This window comes from Knufia obscura (genome assembly GCF_036327395.1).
Source record: "Knufia obscura strain CCFEE 5817 isolate CBS 148926 chromosome Unknown scaffold_10, whole genome shotgun sequence".
Lineage (NCBI taxonomy): Eukaryota > Fungi > Ascomycota > Eurotiomycetes > Chaetothyriales > Trichomeriaceae > Knufia > Knufia obscura.
Window position 1 is genome coordinate 7,489 of NW_027042696.1, and position 16,808 is coordinate 24,296.

Genomic DNA, 16,808 nt, shown 5'->3' on the forward strand with positions numbered 1-16,808 from the left:
AAGGCTAAATATACCTCTATATAAGATATTAAGGTTCTAGATATTAAAATACGTTATAGTAGTTAAATCTAGACGTAAATCGGCCTTACTAGACTTAAAATACTACTTATAATCACTACTAAGATTCGGCCAGTTAGAACGGAGTCGCCGACGCTTATTCTAGCCTAAACCAGCACTAAAATCTATATTTAGAGCTCCTAATGCACTAAGCCGAGCTCTCGCTTAATTACCCTCTTAACAGGGGCATTAACAGGCATTTAGGCGAACGCACAGCAGTTAACAGGCCGATTAGAGGCAAATCGACCGTTAACAGCCCTATTAACGGTGTGGACGAACAGGTCCTTAGCTATCGCCATCTATCTAATGTTAGAAAGATAGGTAGCAGGAATGGACACAAGATTCAAGCTGAACCTCAAAGCACTCTGACTGAAGACGTGAAATGGTAAGCCAATTGCACATGTACTTCTGGTTATCTCGCTACTACAAGTCTCTTCCAAGGTTGGTCATAACACAAACTTTTTACATCAAGCCGGTCCCATACCTATCAGACCTAGGTACTCTGATATTGCAGCCTAAAGCTAGGTACTTGGGACTGAGTGCAAGCTAAATTCGAGCTGCAATTTGGGAGAAAGCCTAATACCAGGATTCTTCACGAAGTGGGCGCCACAGTCTTCCCAAGCATAACCCCAAATTTCCCATGCAGAACATCAAGTCGATATATCTGCGCCGGGTACGCAAGCATTTCTTTCAACAACTCGGATCGCAAAAAGTTGTGGCCCCCGGGACCGTTGTCATGATCGTGACGAGCCTGGGCATGCGGGAAAGTCTCGAAGATGCAAAAAGTGGTCTTCGAGTATCTCAGAGCGAACCACGGTCCTGTCAGTGGCTCTTTATTGACACCCTCGTTGATGTCTCGCAGAAACCCTGCCACCAGATCTTCTTTGCCGGGCTTTGCTTCAAGGTGAATGTAGTAGGCTTTGTTTCCGGGAGTATCGTCTATGCCGTGGACGAGGAACCCTGGGTGGACGGGGTCATCTAGAGACCAACTTGGTTGGGGGTTCGGGTTTGGTGGGAGACTTGTCGCTGTCTCGATAGTGTCGGCCATATTGTTGTGTGCCCTGAGTAATGCTGTTTCTTGCTGCTGCGGGGTGTACAACGGATGGTTTGGAGGCTTAGCAGATCAGGATCAGGCTTTCGAGGACGCTCAATATAAGTACGCCTGGTGAGGGCGTGTATTGACGACATATGCCATTTGAAATCAGTCTCACCATTATTGGCACAGAATCTGTGCATAGGAGAAGGTCGGTCCAAATCGTGGTCTTACTAAGCTTGCAGAAGCTGGAATTACTTCTGGGATAGACGTAGAGCGTATATGCTCCATCATACCTACCCAAAAGGGAAGGCGACAATTTCCTTTTCGAGAATGACCGCCGATGGCTCCACATACGTAACAGGTAGCACTTCACCCAGCATCTATGAGTACCTGATATTCAATCCAAGTTCACATTTCGGCATTACGTGCGCTTTTCGAAACGAGAGCTCTATCGCTACTTTTCGCAGCGTTGGCAAGGAGTTCGCTTGGTAAAGTATTCACTGCTTAGTGACGGACATTTCTCGCACGTTGACTCTTTATCTCCAATTACCGGGGACGTCGTGGTTATCGTCCGAGGCTTACATTCTGGTCCTCGACTACCTAGGTACGTATCTTGAGACGCGTCTTACATAGGGATTCAGGTCTTCCCATACGAGAGCGAATACTAGTCCTAATCAGACGTGGTCCTGTTTAGGTACCTCATTTTTCGTTCACTTGAATCCGCTTCTGTGGCTCTTGTCGTTACCAAGGTGGAGCTATCTAGGATACATGCTTTACCATCCTGCACCAATCTAGTAAATTGTGAGCTTCCCAACTCTATGCATTATCGCCGGCAGCATATGCTGTTCAGCCGAAGTTTTAAGCAGCACTCATTCCATCCGAGACAATTCAATCACTCTCAGCCGATTCATTGTCCACTCCCGCACCTAGTACTGCGGAGCCTTCATCCCCATGTTGAAGTACACAGCTTTCGCGTTGGTATAGCTCTCCAATGCCGCATCCCCCAACTCTCGTCCAATGCCACTCTCTTTGTACCCACCGAACGGAACACGCCAATGTACGAAGCTGTACATGTTCACCCAAGTTGTGCCAGCCTGAAGGGCACCGGTTACGCGAACAGCACGCTCGTAATCTTTGGTGTGGACACCTGCTGCGAGACCGTAGTTTGTGTCATTCGCAAGCGCGATAACTTCGCTCTCTGTCGAGAACCTGGAGATCACAACCACAGGGCCGAAGATCTCTTCGCGCACAATCTGAGCGGTTCCGTTAGTTAGTGGTCAAGGGTCTGCTGAATAAGGATCGAATTTGGTAGCAGAGAGAGTGGTGAACGTACCTTCATATTCGGTGACACGTTGGTGAAGATGGTTGGCAGGATGTAGTAGCCGCCACTTTTGTCGATTGCTTCACCGCCTAAGTGTAATTCCGCGCCTTCTGCCTTCCCCGATTCGATGTAGCCGAGGATCTTGTTGTATTGCATCTTACTGTTCACTGGGCCCTGATCGGTGCTCTGGTCGAAGGGATGGCCAACGTTGACCTTCCGCATGCGTTCAGTGAATTTCTCGAGAAATCTGTCATAGATCTCTTCATGAATGTAGATGCGGGTGCCTGCGTGGCAGGTTTGGCCAAAATTCATGTTGATACCCCAGGCAGACCATTCGACAGCTTCGTCTAGGTCAGCGTCGGGAAATATGATATTCTGGTGGTTCAGTCAGTGTCCTCCGAGTAAAGAAACAGAGCAAATTTAGGATAGAGTATGACGCACCGGTCCTTTTCCACCCAGCTCAAGAGTAACTTTCTTCAAATTCGATAATGCGGATGCCTTCAATATGAAACGACCAGTAGCGGTGGAACCGGTGAAAGCGAGTTTATCAATATCCATATGATGGGCGATAGCACTTCCGACGGTCTTACCAAAGCCTGAAACCAAGTTCACAGTCCCTGGTGGAAACCCTGCTTGCGCAATGTACTCACACACTTTCAACGCGGAAAGCGGAGTTGTCTCAGCAGACTTGATCACAACGGTGTTGCCGGTTGCAAGTGCTGGTGCGATTTTCCAGACGAACATCAACAGAGGGTAGCTATTATCAGTCAGTCAAGATCAAGTATTGGGAACTATTACGCTGCACATACTTCCATGGTATGATTTGGCCACACACACCGATAGGTTCTCGTCTCGTATAGGCAAATGTCTCTGGGATGGTGAAATTTGTCTGGCCCAACACCTTGTCAGTCCACCCTGCGTAGTAGCGGAGCGTCTCAACAGTGTCTGGAAGATCGGAATTGCGGCATTGCCGATAGGTCTTGCCTGTGTCTGCACACTCCAGATGTACAATATCCTCGATGTTCTCCTCAAGGAGGTCTGCAAGCTTGTTGAGAAGCTTTGAACGATAGGTAGGGTCTGAGGATGCCCACGCCGCGTCTTTCAACGCTTTGCGAGCCGCCTTGACTGCGACATCCACATCTTCCGGCTGCCCTTCGGAGATGGAAAGGATTTGTTTCCCTGTAGATGGATCTTCCACGCTGAATTGGCCATGGCCAAGGGCTTCGACGAATTCTCCATTGATGAAGAGACCGGTGGGTATACTGATATCACGGCCGTTAACCGCTATGGTCTTGGATGCTGCAGGAGGCATGTTGATAGTTGAAACTCTGATTTTGAGATAGGTCTGTTATGAGTACGAGCGTGAGCTCAGAAGTGTTTCGCATCTACTGGAGGCGATTTCTGCGTTGATTATAAGCATGTTCGAGAGCCAAGAATCAGGAAGCAATCGGTTGACATTGCCTTCTTGAATGCAATACCGCATGATGCCCGACAATCTTGACGCACGCTGCAACAGTGGGGCTCACGCGAATACTGGTGGAGGCTTGCCTGGAGATAGTAGAAGCACCTATGCTGTGTCAGCTACGAATGCAATACGTACTCAAGCACAACTTCTGCTGCGCTTGCTCGAATGTGGAAGTTCAAACTTTCTTAGAGTGGCCTAGTACCAGTGGATCCACCCCGGCATCATTTTTTGAAAGCCTGAAGCATTCGAAATCGAAAGAGCTTAGTAAACAGGTCCTGAGTGCTAGCCTGGCTTACTTATTCTGCTCCCGAAGCCATTGTCGTGGGGTGCTGTAGGTTATGCATATCCGGACAACTGAACAATCCAATGGAGACCTTTATTGAGGTTAGAAGTCCGAGCAAGTGGTCGAAGTCGACGGCGATCACCTCAACACGTCTTCCGGCCTCCATCTAAGAAGCACGAACCAAGGGTCTGCTGGCTTCTTGAGGGGCAAAACCTGTTTCGTAGCTATCAACACAAGGCACAGCTTCGCCTCTTTAAGGTGACGAAAGCATGGCGGTCGTTCCTCGTGGTTCCGCAGATGCTGCTGAGTGAAACAGATCTGACTTTTGTAATTCAGAAGGACGTTGTAGACCGAGAGCCATCTCTAACACGACCCACCCACGTACTTCCTGGCGTTTCCGCAGCCAGTCACCACAATAGATGAAGTCTTGGAGTGCACTGATGAGAGCTTCTTTGTTCATATCAGGCTCGAGAAGTTTGACAGAGTATTTCGTAAAGCGGTCTAATGTCTCGTCCCATTTTCCCTTCAACCCTTCGACGTGACCATGGTCAAGGGACGCTGTACATGAGCCAACAAGCAGAAGCCAGATCTGAAGAGCCCGGTGCTGCACCCAGACAGGGTCTTCCAAGGAGTTGTAGAGTAGAACGTGGAGCTTATCAGACAGCTTGCAAGGCACAAGGACGTTGTCCCAAGTCTCTGTAAAGCTAAGAAAGCAAGTTATGAAGGCGGCAAGTCGGCAGCATTCAGCGGTCAGAGATAAGGCGTTAGCGGTGGGACACTGATATGCCAGTCGCGATTCGATGGAGGCCTGCATGTTGTCAACTTTGAAGAAGTCGACTGCACGATCGCTGTTGCTCAGAATGATTTCTTGAAGCTCGACGATGTCCTCGATGCAATCTAGCAGACCGTGTGAGATGACGTCTCGGTGCTCTAGAAATCCTTTGGGTGTTCTTCGATGTCCTTGGGGACCCTCGCGACGCCATTGTACCGGAAGAGGTGCCAATCGAGGGGTGAAATGCTTGCTGTCGAATAACAGAGCTGCGGTGACATCTTGCCTGTTGGTATGCGTCAGTACAAGACACAAGCATATGTGTATACTTATGTAGTCACCAGAAGACGGCTCTCTCCGCCATTGGCGTCAAGCATGAGACTTTTTGACCACCATGTGCAATACGAGACAAGCCTTGTGTATGGGCTTGATGGCATCCAGGATCGTTCCACTTGTACTGACAGCTGTGTCAACAAGCTTTGTATATATGATACTGTATTTGCCACTTACTGCGTCGCCCCTCAGAATCATGATTGCTCCAATGTCCGAGTAGGTCCAGTTTTGATCGGCCGAGCTTATAGCCATGCGAAGACACTCCAGAGCTTTGCCCTTGAGGCGTAGAGCCTCAAGGGTCAGTTGTCCCATATTGCATGTGCGCACAATTGAATAGAACAACGCATAGAGAAACATGGTTGCTTTCAAGCACCCTGGAAAGACGGCATCCATGCGGAGATTCGAGTCGATGTGGTTCGTATCGAAGAGAGGTTCTGCAGCATTGCGGTATGCATCTGCTTCGTATCAGCCAAATAGAGTCGGCAGGATATGCTGAAGGTTGCCATACGGCTTTTGAACAGAGAATCAATCCTACTGACAGATACATCAACGCACAACGCGGCGTAGGCAGTGTAGGGATGCTGTACGGCAAGTCCAGAGATGAGCAGATTTGGGGCTCTCGTATGATGGACGCCCGCACTGCCTCCTGATGAGGCATGTAGCATCCGCACTGATACGTGACGATGGTTTTGTTCTAAGCTATTTTTTCGAGCCTTGGTTGAGACGAGCCGATCATCGGGGATGTTCTGCGTGGCGAATCCGCTCAGCAACGTTGTTCCGTCGAATTGTTTGATTCTATCATCAATATCACCAGTTTTGCGCTTCCTCATCACAGCTCTTCGGACATGTTGCCTAGTTATCCTCGCATCTATTGCGTTGCACTCTTGACCAGGACCACGAAAATTCACGAACCGTACCTCGTTCTGCACACTCATGTTGTGGCTGCCCTGACGTGTTACCCAAGTTATGTAATGGGCTAGTCAGAGGTGTTCGGTGCGTGCTATCGAAGAGGTATACCGGAAGCTGACACCTTGACGAGGTATTCGGGCCTCATCTTGGTATGCTTGGCAAGTAATTCGTCCTGTCCAATTCGTGTGTGTCTTTCACTTGATGATGTTTGGATGAGAGTAATTACTAATCCCTTGGAAACCAGAGCCTAAAAGTCAACAGAGGAGAAGCGACATCCCGGGTGCATAACGAAACGGATAATCTTAACGGCTCCACTTTAGCAGGTACTTTGATGCACGCCCTCATACAAACTCCTACCTACAACGAGTCTACAGTATATTGCTACTCACAGTGTGGACGTTGTGTTATGAGGATTAGTATAGGTCAAAACTACGCTAACTGTGGTGTAATAATTGTTATTCAAGATGGGTTAAAGGCTAATTAGCTAATTTATTACTTCTTTTAGAACGATAGTAAGCCTAAGACAACACCTGCAATCATATTTAAGACATATAAAGGGTATTACAAGGCTAATAGTAGTGAACCCTAGTATAATTAATAAGTTTCAGCTACTCTCGTAAATAAAGGTTCTTAAATAGTGAATCTTAGTAGTATTAAAATAACAGTACTAGTAACTAAAGTAATAGAAGAGTACAGAAGTGCGCAAGGTCATGTAATAACGAGTGTGTCGCAATGGGTAAGGCTTATTCACGTGACGGTGAGCCGAGAGTGAGCTAGAGCGGTGTAGTTGGAATCCACACCTCATATACTATCACCACAGTTGTAGCGTATGTCGGCATACGCTTTTCCTGTTTTCTAGTGACGTCACCCTAGACCGCAGGAGGCTTCTAAGGCTGTGAGCTCGATGCAGGTTTGCGATATCTTGGCACTGCTAAACACCTGAGGCCAAATTTGGTCCTCAGTCTTGGTCAGCAGGCCTTACTCCGTAGCAAGCTTGACAACGACGTGCATGGAATAGAAATATCTTGGCCGACGCCTTGAACGACAGTCATCTGACGATATCATATTCTGTGCTGACGCAGAAGGCGTTTATGGAAGTAATAGCACATCTACGGGCACCTTAGGGGCACTTTAGGCAAGGACAGCTCTCCCAAGACGGTAGGAAAGAGTTCCTTGCGTTTCATTGCTTACGTTTTCAACCGTACATCGCCAGCGCCATCTTTTGTGATGTTTCAACTCGAGGTTGTTCTTAGTCCTAAACCTTCAGGCGCATGATGCAGAGACTCCCATAAGGACGCAGACGATGAAACTAGGTCTGCACCTCAGCACGTGTCCAGCATATCGGCTAAGGCTGACTTCTCGTCTGAGGTAACGGTGAGGTTGTAATTCTCCTTTACCGCAACCCACGATGAAGCATATTCACAGTAGAAGCTGCTGAGCGGCGGCTTCCACTCGTCCGGGCTCGAATCAGACTTGTCGTTGTTGACTGTGCCAGTAACAGCCCATAATTGAGGACGGGTCAAGTCATTGGCGAAGGCTTCTCGCTGGTCTGTCGTCCATTCTGATGCCCCAGATCTGCATTTTGTCAGTATCATTCCCGATAGATGTGGCAAAACATACTTCCAAGCATTTGCAAGTGGTATCATGTGGTCGATTTGGATGTCATCAGCATCAGTCCAAATCTTTCCATCATAAGGACTTGGCCACGTCCCAGCGACTGCGACACATTCGTCGTTTTGCGTCACGTTCCTTCCGTCACGCTTTAAAACTACCTCTCGCGTGTTGCATTCACCAGACTGCGTGATCCAGTGAGGGAATTTGTCGCGATCATAGCCTTCATTTGAGCCAAGAGGAGCGACCGTCAATCGTTCGAGCATTGCTTCGGCACTGGAGGCGCTTGGTATTCCGGTCTGTCTTTGAATCAGTAAACCGCTTTCTCGACGGCCTTGTTCTTCATACGGGACTTGGCAGTGGTGCCCTTCTGAAGATTGGAGTTGGGGCTGGAGCAGCGGCCACGAAGCCAGCCATGACCAGCATGGCAATGAAGGTAATGCTTTGCCGCATGATACTGTTTGCTGTTGGAGAGTGCGAAGAGATCGTCCACGAACTGGAAGTGAATGCAACAGAACAGTGTTAACGTAGCAGAGGTTTCATACAAGAAGTACTAGTACTTTAATGCCTTACTTTCCTTAACTTTAAGTGCATGTCGATGGCATGCACGGTTCGGCCACGCCGTGACATTCTTTCCATGAATGTACACCTGTTTTGGATCAGTTGAAGATGAAACAAAGGCCAAATGAAGCAGGTGAGAACAACCTCGAGGAAGTTACACCTGAGCATGAGTGCTGTTGAAGCTTATTTGCTGCTCGTGACGCCTAGAGAAATTGGTTCGGGGCGCAATGGGCCCGTTATGGCTCCGCCGAACCAACCAATCAGGTGGCACAACCCACCCATGAAGCCTCGAGATCAATCATCATCTCATTTCGTTCATCGCGTTTCTGCTTTCAATGACTCTGACCTTTTACAGCTGTCGATGCATGCATTCGCGCAAGCCAAGTCCCAGCCGTGAACACCCGGATCCGCTTGCCAAAAAGCATGAATGGGACCACAGCAACACAGTTCAAGAACAGTGTTACTGTGAAAGCACCACAAATGATCTTTGCATAACCTGACTGCAGGATCCAGTTGAGCACTTCCAGGCCGAGACCAAAGCTTACAGCTTGTTTTCCGAGGTTTGCAATGATGAGAAATTCGCTGAGATTGGCGGTATAGGAGTCCACAGCGTATGCAAGGGTAACAGTGAAGTAGAAATATGCAGCCCATTGTACCATGCCTACACCAAAGAAATATCCGATCCAGTGCAAGTCTTTCTCAGCCGTCATACCGAACAGTATCAATCCAGCAGGCGCTATGATCAGGGCCGGGTATAGAACACCAAGACGCATCTCAGCTTCCCGAATACCGTTGTTCTTCTTCGTAAGCCGTGCTGCGAGGCGGTCCGAAGCTGGGAGGAATGGAAGCGCAAGGAGATATCCTAGGATAGTACCGATCGCGATGAGGCCAGAGTTTGATTCCGACCAAGCATATGGTGGAGCGACAATTTTGATTGGGAAGACGAAGTTGAAAGTGAGGGCACACAGGCCAATAAATAGTCCATATGTGGTGATCACCCAGAACATCGAAGGGATCAAGAGGTAGGTGAAACATCGCAGCATCGTGCTGAAGAATGGTGCATCGTGATCAACGCCATTGTATACCTTGAGTTGTTGAGCCCATGTCTTGCGTGGTGGGATGCTCGCTGGGGGTGAAGAATCTGACTGGACTTCTGTCTCCATTGCGACAGGCTTCTCGTCGGTTGGCGATGTCGACACGAACGGTGCTGGAAACGTTCGCTTGTAGCTGGATTCCTCGACAAGGAAGAATGCTGCAATGAGAAGTGCCATGGCAAAGGCAAATTCAACATAGAAGAAGAGTGGCCACGAGTAGCCTCCGCTTAGCATGAAGCCTGCCCACATGGGACCAGTGGCTCCAAGACACAGAGCTGCGGTATACCAGCCCAGCTTCTTTCCTCTCTCGTGCAAGAAAAATATGTCGTTGACAAGCTGGACTGGGAGTGCTTCACAGATGCCGCTGCCGAAACCGTGTACCACTCTTGCGCCCATCAAGCCGGAGTAAGTGGTTGCTTGCGACGCACCGATCAAGCCTGCTGCGTATGCAACGAGGGAGAACAGCATGACGGGGCGACGGCCGAATTTCTGGTACAAGGGCACTAGAATCAGCGATCCAAAACCGAAAGCCAGGTTGGCATAGTTGATTAATCCTGCAGCTGTGTTTGGGTCCACGCCGAACTGCTCAACGTAGATGCCGATATAGACCGATGGTCCAAGGAGAGCTGAGTTACCCAGGAACGAGTATATGGCGCAGAGGGCCAAGATGGCATTTTTCTTCCATGCTGGCCACTGTTCAATAGCGTCAGTGGTGTAGCAGTTGGGAGTTGCTCACATACCTGAAGAGGGTCGTTAGGATCCGAAGATGGCACGGGGTATAATGCCTGGCCATAGTGTGTCTCTTCGCCTTCTCGCGCCTGGAGATTCACAGTACCCGGTACTCCTTCCTCGTGCGCATGACTGTGCACATCGTGTCTGGCGCCAACCATGCTTGCTTGATTCCTGGTGTAAGTTCGATGTGTCAAAGTGCTCGCAGAGCACAGAAATGCAGCTTTCTGGGTTGATACCGAGATCTTTGGAGCTGTATTTGCAACTCCGCCGTCTTCTTCGGGCGCGAGACGGTGAAAAAATAATCGCCTAAACACGAGCAGACCTAGAAGTCTAGCAGGGATTCGTTAGCTAGGACGCTAGTCCGGGGAGCGCGTGGCCAGAGGAGGGGAGGCTCGTATTCAATGAAGCTGTCAGCGGTGAGTTATTGGTCCATGGAAGGAACGGCTAGGTAGTCTCGCTGGGTTATGGTCCAGGCGAGACCATCGAGCTGCAGCTGGATCGAAGACCCTGTCGATATGGCGACCCTTGGTGAAAACGTGCATTCATTCATTCACTACCTCGATTGGTAAGAACTTTACACGCTTTGTGGGTAGGTCTGTAGTTCCCGCTCGATCGCGAGTGCATTGCATACGCAGAACCCCATCTTCGGTAGATGCGATAGGGATGCAGCAAGAGGCGTTGGCTTGACTTGACCTTACGTTGAAATCTTTGAGTTTGGAAAGGATGGAAGCGTAGTCTGAAGTGTGCCAATCTTCAAGCTAGTGTCCCATGCTCGCCGTTTCCCACAGTGCTTACCCCGGGCTAGGCATCCCCTCATTTCGCTGTAATTGGCGGGTTTTAGTCCCCTTAGTACTTCGGCACTTGCACTGGAAGCCTATCTCCACGTTGTGGTGCATCAGCACGTGGCCGTATTGCTTCGGACGGTCTAATTGTAACTGACTTACAGAGACACGAAGCAGACGAACACGGGAAGCTGAAATAGGACTGTTTTGGTGTCGTCAACCTCGAAAGAAGTCGCTCGCTTGTGAGTGGGTCTTTCTGTGGAGAGCGGATGAAAAGCTTGGAAAGCCGAGGCGATCTGGGGGACTTTAGACAGAGCGAAACTGCCTAACAGTGAATAGATCCCAAGACTCCCAAATCAAGGCACTCACACCGAATAGGCGAATCTAGCTCTATGAGAACTTGAGTGACCGCCAAAGTTACCGCAATATGCATGTACGATCAGAAAGCTGCCTCATACCTTACGCGTTCAAGATTCGCTGACTACGGTAGGTGATTGTGGTTGGGGCCGGACCTTCTGGTCTGATACTTGCCTTGCAGTTAGCCAGGGCCGGGATAAGATGCACTCTGCTGGACGGCGGGCATGCCGTTGATGAGAGACCCAGGGCAGCACATTACATGCCATGTGCAATTCAGGAGATGAGACGCGCAGGCGTCCTCGATGATGTTCGTGCACAAGGCATCATTCCAGGTAACATATGCTGGAGGAGGCTAGATCACAGCGTCGTGGCCGAGATGAAGGACTCTTCTCAAGTCAACAATCCTGACGCATTGACCGTTCTTCCTCTCGGGGACTTGGGCAAGGTGCTTGTGCAGCACGCGAACAAGTACCCCAACCTGGAGGTGCACTGGGACCATACTGTTGACGATCTAGAACAAGATGACAAGGGCGTTATTGTCCGAGGCAAGAAATCTGACGGAACCAGTTTTCAGTATATTGGCGACTATTGCTGTGGCACAGACGGCGGCAACTCGACGATACGAAAACTGCTGTTCGGAAACCGCTTCGATGGCAAGACTTGGGACACCCAAATCATTGCTACCAATGCAAGTGTTTCTTGTGCCGTCCGACAATTATGGCTGACATAATGCAGGTCTACTACCCAATGGAGACGATGGGTCTGAATGAGACGAATTTCATAATGGTAGCTAGGTATGCGTATGTCTCGGATCATCAACGCTGACAATCACGAACAGCATCCTGAGCATTACTTCATGGGCGCAAAAATAACGCGAGATGGCTTGTGGCGTGTCTCATACGGCGAGCCAGCCGATATGCCCTTCGAGGAAGTCCTGAAACGTCAGCCGTGGAAATATGAGACAATGCTGCCTGGGAAACCAAAACCGGGCGACTATCGGATAACCAACATCAACCCGTATCGGATTCATCAAAGATGTGCCGAGAAGTTTCGAGTCGGTCGTGTGTGCTTGGCAGCTGACGCTGCGCATTTGTGCAACCCATTCGGAGGACTGGGCCTGACTGGTGGCATCGTGGATGTCGGCGGGCTCAGTCAATGCTTGATTGGCATTGCAGAAGGCAAGACCACGGACGCTATACTCGACAAGTACGATGAAGAACGACGAAGGATATGGCACGAGATCATCAATCCTGTGTCCAGTGGCAATTTTGTTCGCGTTTCATCGGATCCAGACGTAATTGCGGAAACAGATGAAATAATTCAGATGTCTCGCAAAGCCTGGCATGATGACGAGGTCTTGAAGCAGCAGCATGCATTTGCATACGGTATCTGTCATGACTTTTCACAGTACTTTGATAAGGTAGAGCGTGCAAAGGCAGACCAGACCAGGAAGGGACAAATATCAGTGAACCATGTTGAGTTCGTGGCTGGCGAGGGTTGAGCGATTCCGTAAGTATGTTCTTCACCCTAGAAGGGAGGAATAGCTGCGTCGAACCGCAGTGAGCTGAACGTTGCATGTAGGAGAGCGCTAAGATGCCTTCAATCACACAAGCTGCCCGCAATCATGGTTCTTCGGAAGTCTGCCGTGATACTTGAATCGGGAGGCTGGCATTACCCGCCATCCTGCGACCCACTACCTGAGCTACAAGAGACCAGCACATACGCTATCCACATCTTGCGCGTTCAAGGTCTCTGAGACCTGATTACCTCTTCCGAAATCCACAACTTTCCCTTGCTGATACGTTGGCCATCCCGCAACATATCCTTTCGTGCTCGCAAAAGCCAGAACCTGATCCTCCATTACTTGACTGACCGCAAATTCTCTCGGCGTACTGCCGGCATGTGTCCCAGGGCTCTGCAGATCCTGGTGTGTCCCGAACAGGAACGCCAGATCGCTAGCATGATAGGCACCCATCCAGAACCTTGGGCTGACGTTCGAGAAGTTGCCACTGAAAACATACCGATAGGTGGGTGTCGTTTCATTAGCTTGGTTCCGAAGCATCGAGCTCAATGCTGCAGGACACAAGAATCCCCCCAGAGTGGTTGCGTTTGCCTCAGTCTGGTTCGGACCCATCACAGCAGGATCTTCAGGATACGGTGCTAGCGCTTCTCCTTCCATAGCTGTAGATGAATATATCATCGGCAAGTTGGCATACAACCCCTGCTCATACCGCCGCGTATAGTTAGAGTACACCAGCTTCTCATCAGCGATTGGTGCGAACAATAACTCAGGCTGTAGGGGATCCACGAGTGTGCTGTTATCGCGGTACCTCCCTAAGAAATTCTCGATGTCGACGAAACTGACGTTCCTCATGCAAGCCAGTGTTTCAGTATCACTGTTGGTGCTGCAGCCAAGGTTCTCCGCCATGAACGTGAAATTTGTCTGTGCTTGATCTGGCGATGTAATGTCGAGGAAAACGGAACCGGATTGGGCGAAGAAGCTGCTAACTATTGGGTCATCAGGGAAGGCATGGTTGTGGTAATCCACGCTGATAGCCCCAGCGGACTGTCCCCACATTGTGATGCGTGTGGGATCGCCACCAAAAGAGGCGATGTTGGCATGAACCCACCCGAGAGCGGCACGTTGATCGAGGAGACCAAGGTTCTGATCTTCTAAGGTAGGTGCATTTGGGAAGCTGCAAGCAAATGTCAGCTAGCAAACCCCACGTACATGTGAGGAGCACGTGGTGCGGATAGACATCGTGCTGAAGCAAGGAGCATGCGTACCCGAAGATATTAAGTCGGTAATTTATCGTAACCACGATGTGTGATCGTGTTCGTTCAACCCAGTGGTTAGGGATCTGGGCGGGAACATCCACACCATTGGTAAGGAAGGCACCACCAGTAATGAAGAAGAGAACTGGTAAAGATGAGGTTTTGGTTGCGTTCGTCGGAGTCCAAATGCCAAGATAGAGACAATCTTCAGAGCTGGTTTGCAGGGACGCACCGGCAGCGGCAGGTTGGTCATACCTATATGGGATCCAGGGTGGAATGTCCTGGTTGTAGACTGATGGCACAGCAGACAGAAACTGAGGGCATGATGGTGGGTATCGCGTTGCGTCGATCCGTTGGGAGCTGTTCGTCTTCAGTGCTTGCGGAGGCAGCCAGCGAAGGGAGCCGACCGGAGGTTGTGCGAATGGTATGCTGAGGAATTGTCTGACAGATGGCGTTGTGCCGTTGATGAGGCCCGTGACAGTGCCCGTAGTAGTTTCGACTGTGAGCTGCGGTGCCTGAGCAGCAGTGAGGGCAGCCAGGCCTCCGAAAAAGACTACTTTAGACAGCATGACTGAAGCCTGATCGTGGTACAGGACACCTACCCTGAGCAAGCGCTTGAGAAAGAAACTGGGTAGTACAAATTATGGCGCACTATGGGACATCGGGGGATGCGAAGCTTCACAGAGCTTGCAACACATTCCCCGCAATCGTCTCGAAGTTTACTAGATCTTAGTGTGATCATCATGGCGGATAATATGCTTCGCGCGGTGGCCGGGGTTTTGTAGGCAGTCAGTAGCTCCATTGCGGTACTCCTAATATGTATGAAGCAGGATGTCCTCACCGTTGTTCAAGTTGTGCGGAGAACAGGAGCTTCGCCCTCTTGTGGCACGCCGTACTCTGTACGGAGTAGCACGGTCTAGCACAAGTAGCTTGCCGCCAAGGCTTGTGGCCGGTACAACGTTAGCTTAGGTAAATTGACCAATCAGCACGTACATCTGCTTGCCGTACACGGCCGTACTGCTCCGCGTACGGCAGCCGGTTAATACCAAATTTTCTCAATGACCACGACCGCGACCGTTGCCTTAACCTCTCTCCACCACTACCACCGCTGCCGTGATAGTAACATATCAAGACGTACAATCATAATGTGCATACGTAGTAGTACCCTTCCTCTATTGTAGTAGGCACTACCGTGATACTATCTACGAAGCCTAAAGCTGCGTGAGATGATTGACTAAGTTAAACCTTGAGACATCGGATCATATTGGGGAAGGTCAAGCGAAGACGCCTACCCTACGTGCCTTCAAAACCTTAGATTACTACCTCATCTCTGGCGACGATAATCGCTTGTAGGAGAGTATCAGGTGATCATCGTAAGACATACACGATTCAAAAGTCTGAATTGAGCATCATCTGCGTTGATAGTCCAAATGTGTGGTCAGCGAAGGGCTGCGGTCACGGTCGTGGTCATTGAGAAAAATTGGTATTAACCGGCTGCGCTATCCGCGTAAAGTTTTCCATGCATTGTATTCTTCAACGGCACGGCTCTAAGCTTACATAAGTTTGCGGCGGATGTATACTTCCCCTGTATAGACATTGCACGGCATGCAAGTCGCTGCAACTGTCATGCGCTCGAATACACCCGCCTCGGTTAGGCTGAGATTGCAACGATCATCACTGCATGGCGGGATCTCGAGAACGCCCAGACCATAACATGGATTACGATATCTGTTGCGCGATTGGCAAACGCAGTGTTCTCCTTCTCGGGCCTCGTGGTAGTCGTTATACACAATGCTCGGCTTGGGACTTCTGACAGGCTCTGCGGTCTTAGACATCAATCTCATCTTAGCCCTCTGTTGGACGCTATGGACCGTGCAGACTTATAGACGTCTCAGTCACATACCGGGCCCTAGGCCTTGGGGCTTTTCGGTACTGCCACTCTTCAGACTGCATCAGCAAGGCAACATCTACCATGGCCTGGGCAAGCTATGTGGTCAATACGGACCTCTGGTTCGTATCGCACCGAACACAGTCTTGACCTCAGATGCGGACCTGGTCCGCCGCATGAATGCTCCTCGATCACCATACACAAGAGCAGAATGGTACGTCGCGATGCGTCTGGTCCCAGGTAAGGATAATGTCCTCTCTGTTCTGGATGACAAAGAACACGATGAGCGTCGAAAGAAGATGGCTGCAGGATATGCTGGTAAAGAGAACACCACACTCGAACGTGACCTAGATGACTGCATTCTGGACCTCTGCAGGCTCATTGGCGGTCGCTATGCAATTGAGTCGAAGACCGAAAAGAGTCAAAGCAAGCCCATGGACTTGGCCCGAAAGATCCAGTTCTTGACGTCGGATATCATGTCGAAAATCTCCCTTGATGCAAAGTTTCACGACCTCAGAGACGACAACGACAACTATGGTTACATCAACGAGATCGAGACAATGTTTCCCAAAATCTTCTGCACTTCCTGTATCCCCAGAGTCATCCAGTCCTGTACAGACATTGGACTCATGAAGATGTTCAAGCCACAGGCACCTGCGCGACTCGGCTTTGGTAAGATTCTCGCTATCACTAGGGAGCAGGTGGGCAAGCGGTTCGACGCAGAGAAGAACGTTATCGACAATAAGCAAGATATGCTCGGGAGTTTCCTCAGGCATGGATTGACCCGTGAGGAGGCTGAGCAAGAGAGTGTCATGCAGTTGTAATGTTTCCCGGG

At 49.9% G+C, this 16,808-nt stretch overlaps 8 protein-coding genes across 8 annotated transcripts; 2 read left to right on the forward strand and 6 right to left on the reverse strand.

Annotated features, from left to right (window-relative positions):
• Window positions 1–649: 649 nt before the first annotated feature.
• PMZ80_007823 (uncharacterized protein) lies at window positions 650–1,105 on the reverse strand (the record flags this gene model as incomplete). Its single annotated transcript, XM_064876229.1, has 1 exon — window positions 650–1,105. The coding sequence occupies one exon, from the start codon at window positions 1,103–1,105 to the stop codon at window positions 650–652; it is 456 nt and encodes a 151-aa protein (XP_064727536.1).
• Window positions 1,106–2,019: 914 nt separating this feature from the next.
• On the reverse strand, window positions 2,020–3,726 carry PMZ80_007824 (uncharacterized protein; the record flags this gene model as incomplete). Its single annotated transcript, XM_064876230.1, has 4 exons — window positions 2,020–2,346; window positions 2,427–2,789; window positions 2,856–3,171; window positions 3,224–3,726. 4 exons carry the CDS (start codon window positions 3,724–3,726, stop codon window positions 2,020–2,022), a joined length of 1,509 nt encoding a protein of 502 aa, XP_064727537.1.
• Window positions 3,727–4,415: 689 nt separating this feature from the next.
• Window positions 4,416–6,199, reverse strand: PMZ80_007825 (uncharacterized protein; the record flags this gene model as incomplete). Its single annotated transcript, XM_064876231.1, has 4 exons — window positions 4,416–5,217; window positions 5,273–5,388; window positions 5,442–5,719; window positions 5,773–6,199. 4 exons carry the CDS (start codon window positions 6,197–6,199, stop codon window positions 4,416–4,418), a joined length of 1,623 nt encoding a protein of 540 aa, XP_064727538.1.
• Window positions 6,200–7,495: 1,296 nt separating this feature from the next.
• PMZ80_007826 (uncharacterized protein) lies at window positions 7,496–8,201 on the reverse strand (the record flags this gene model as incomplete). Its single annotated transcript, XM_064876232.1, has 2 exons — window positions 7,496–8,083; window positions 8,133–8,201. The coding sequence occupies 2 exons, from the start codon at window positions 8,199–8,201 to the stop codon at window positions 7,496–7,498; spliced, it is 657 nt and encodes a 218-aa protein (XP_064727539.1).
• Window positions 8,202–8,677: 476 nt separating this feature from the next.
• PMZ80_007827 (uncharacterized protein) lies at window positions 8,678–10,329 on the reverse strand (the record flags this gene model as incomplete). Its single annotated transcript, XM_064876233.1, has 2 exons — window positions 8,678–10,132; window positions 10,180–10,329. 2 exons carry the CDS (start codon window positions 10,327–10,329, stop codon window positions 8,678–8,680), a joined length of 1,605 nt encoding a protein of 534 aa, XP_064727540.1.
• A 1,357-nt stretch (window positions 10,330–11,686) lies between these two features.
• Window positions 11,687–12,811, forward strand: PMZ80_007828 (uncharacterized protein; the record flags this gene model as incomplete). Its single annotated transcript, XM_064876234.1, has 3 exons — window positions 11,687–11,998; window positions 12,046–12,096; window positions 12,149–12,811. The coding sequence occupies 3 exons, from the start codon at window positions 11,687–11,689 to the stop codon at window positions 12,809–12,811; spliced, it is 1,026 nt and encodes a 341-aa protein (XP_064727541.1).
• A 201-nt stretch (window positions 12,812–13,012) lies between these two features.
• PMZ80_007829 (uncharacterized protein) lies at window positions 13,013–14,654 on the reverse strand (the record flags this gene model as incomplete). The annotated part of the gene is made up of 2 exons (XM_064876235.1): window positions 13,013–14,006; window positions 14,098–14,654. 2 exons carry the CDS (start codon window positions 14,652–14,654, stop codon window positions 13,013–13,015), a joined length of 1,551 nt encoding a protein of 516 aa, XP_064727542.1.
• A 1,222-nt stretch (window positions 14,655–15,876) lies between these two features.
• On the forward strand, window positions 15,877–16,797 carry PMZ80_007830 (uncharacterized protein; the record flags this gene model as incomplete). Its single annotated transcript, XM_064876236.1, has 1 exon — window positions 15,877–16,797. The coding sequence occupies one exon, from the start codon at window positions 15,877–15,879 to the stop codon at window positions 16,795–16,797; it is 921 nt and encodes a 306-aa protein (XP_064727543.1).
• Window positions 16,798–16,808: the final 11 nt, after the last annotated feature.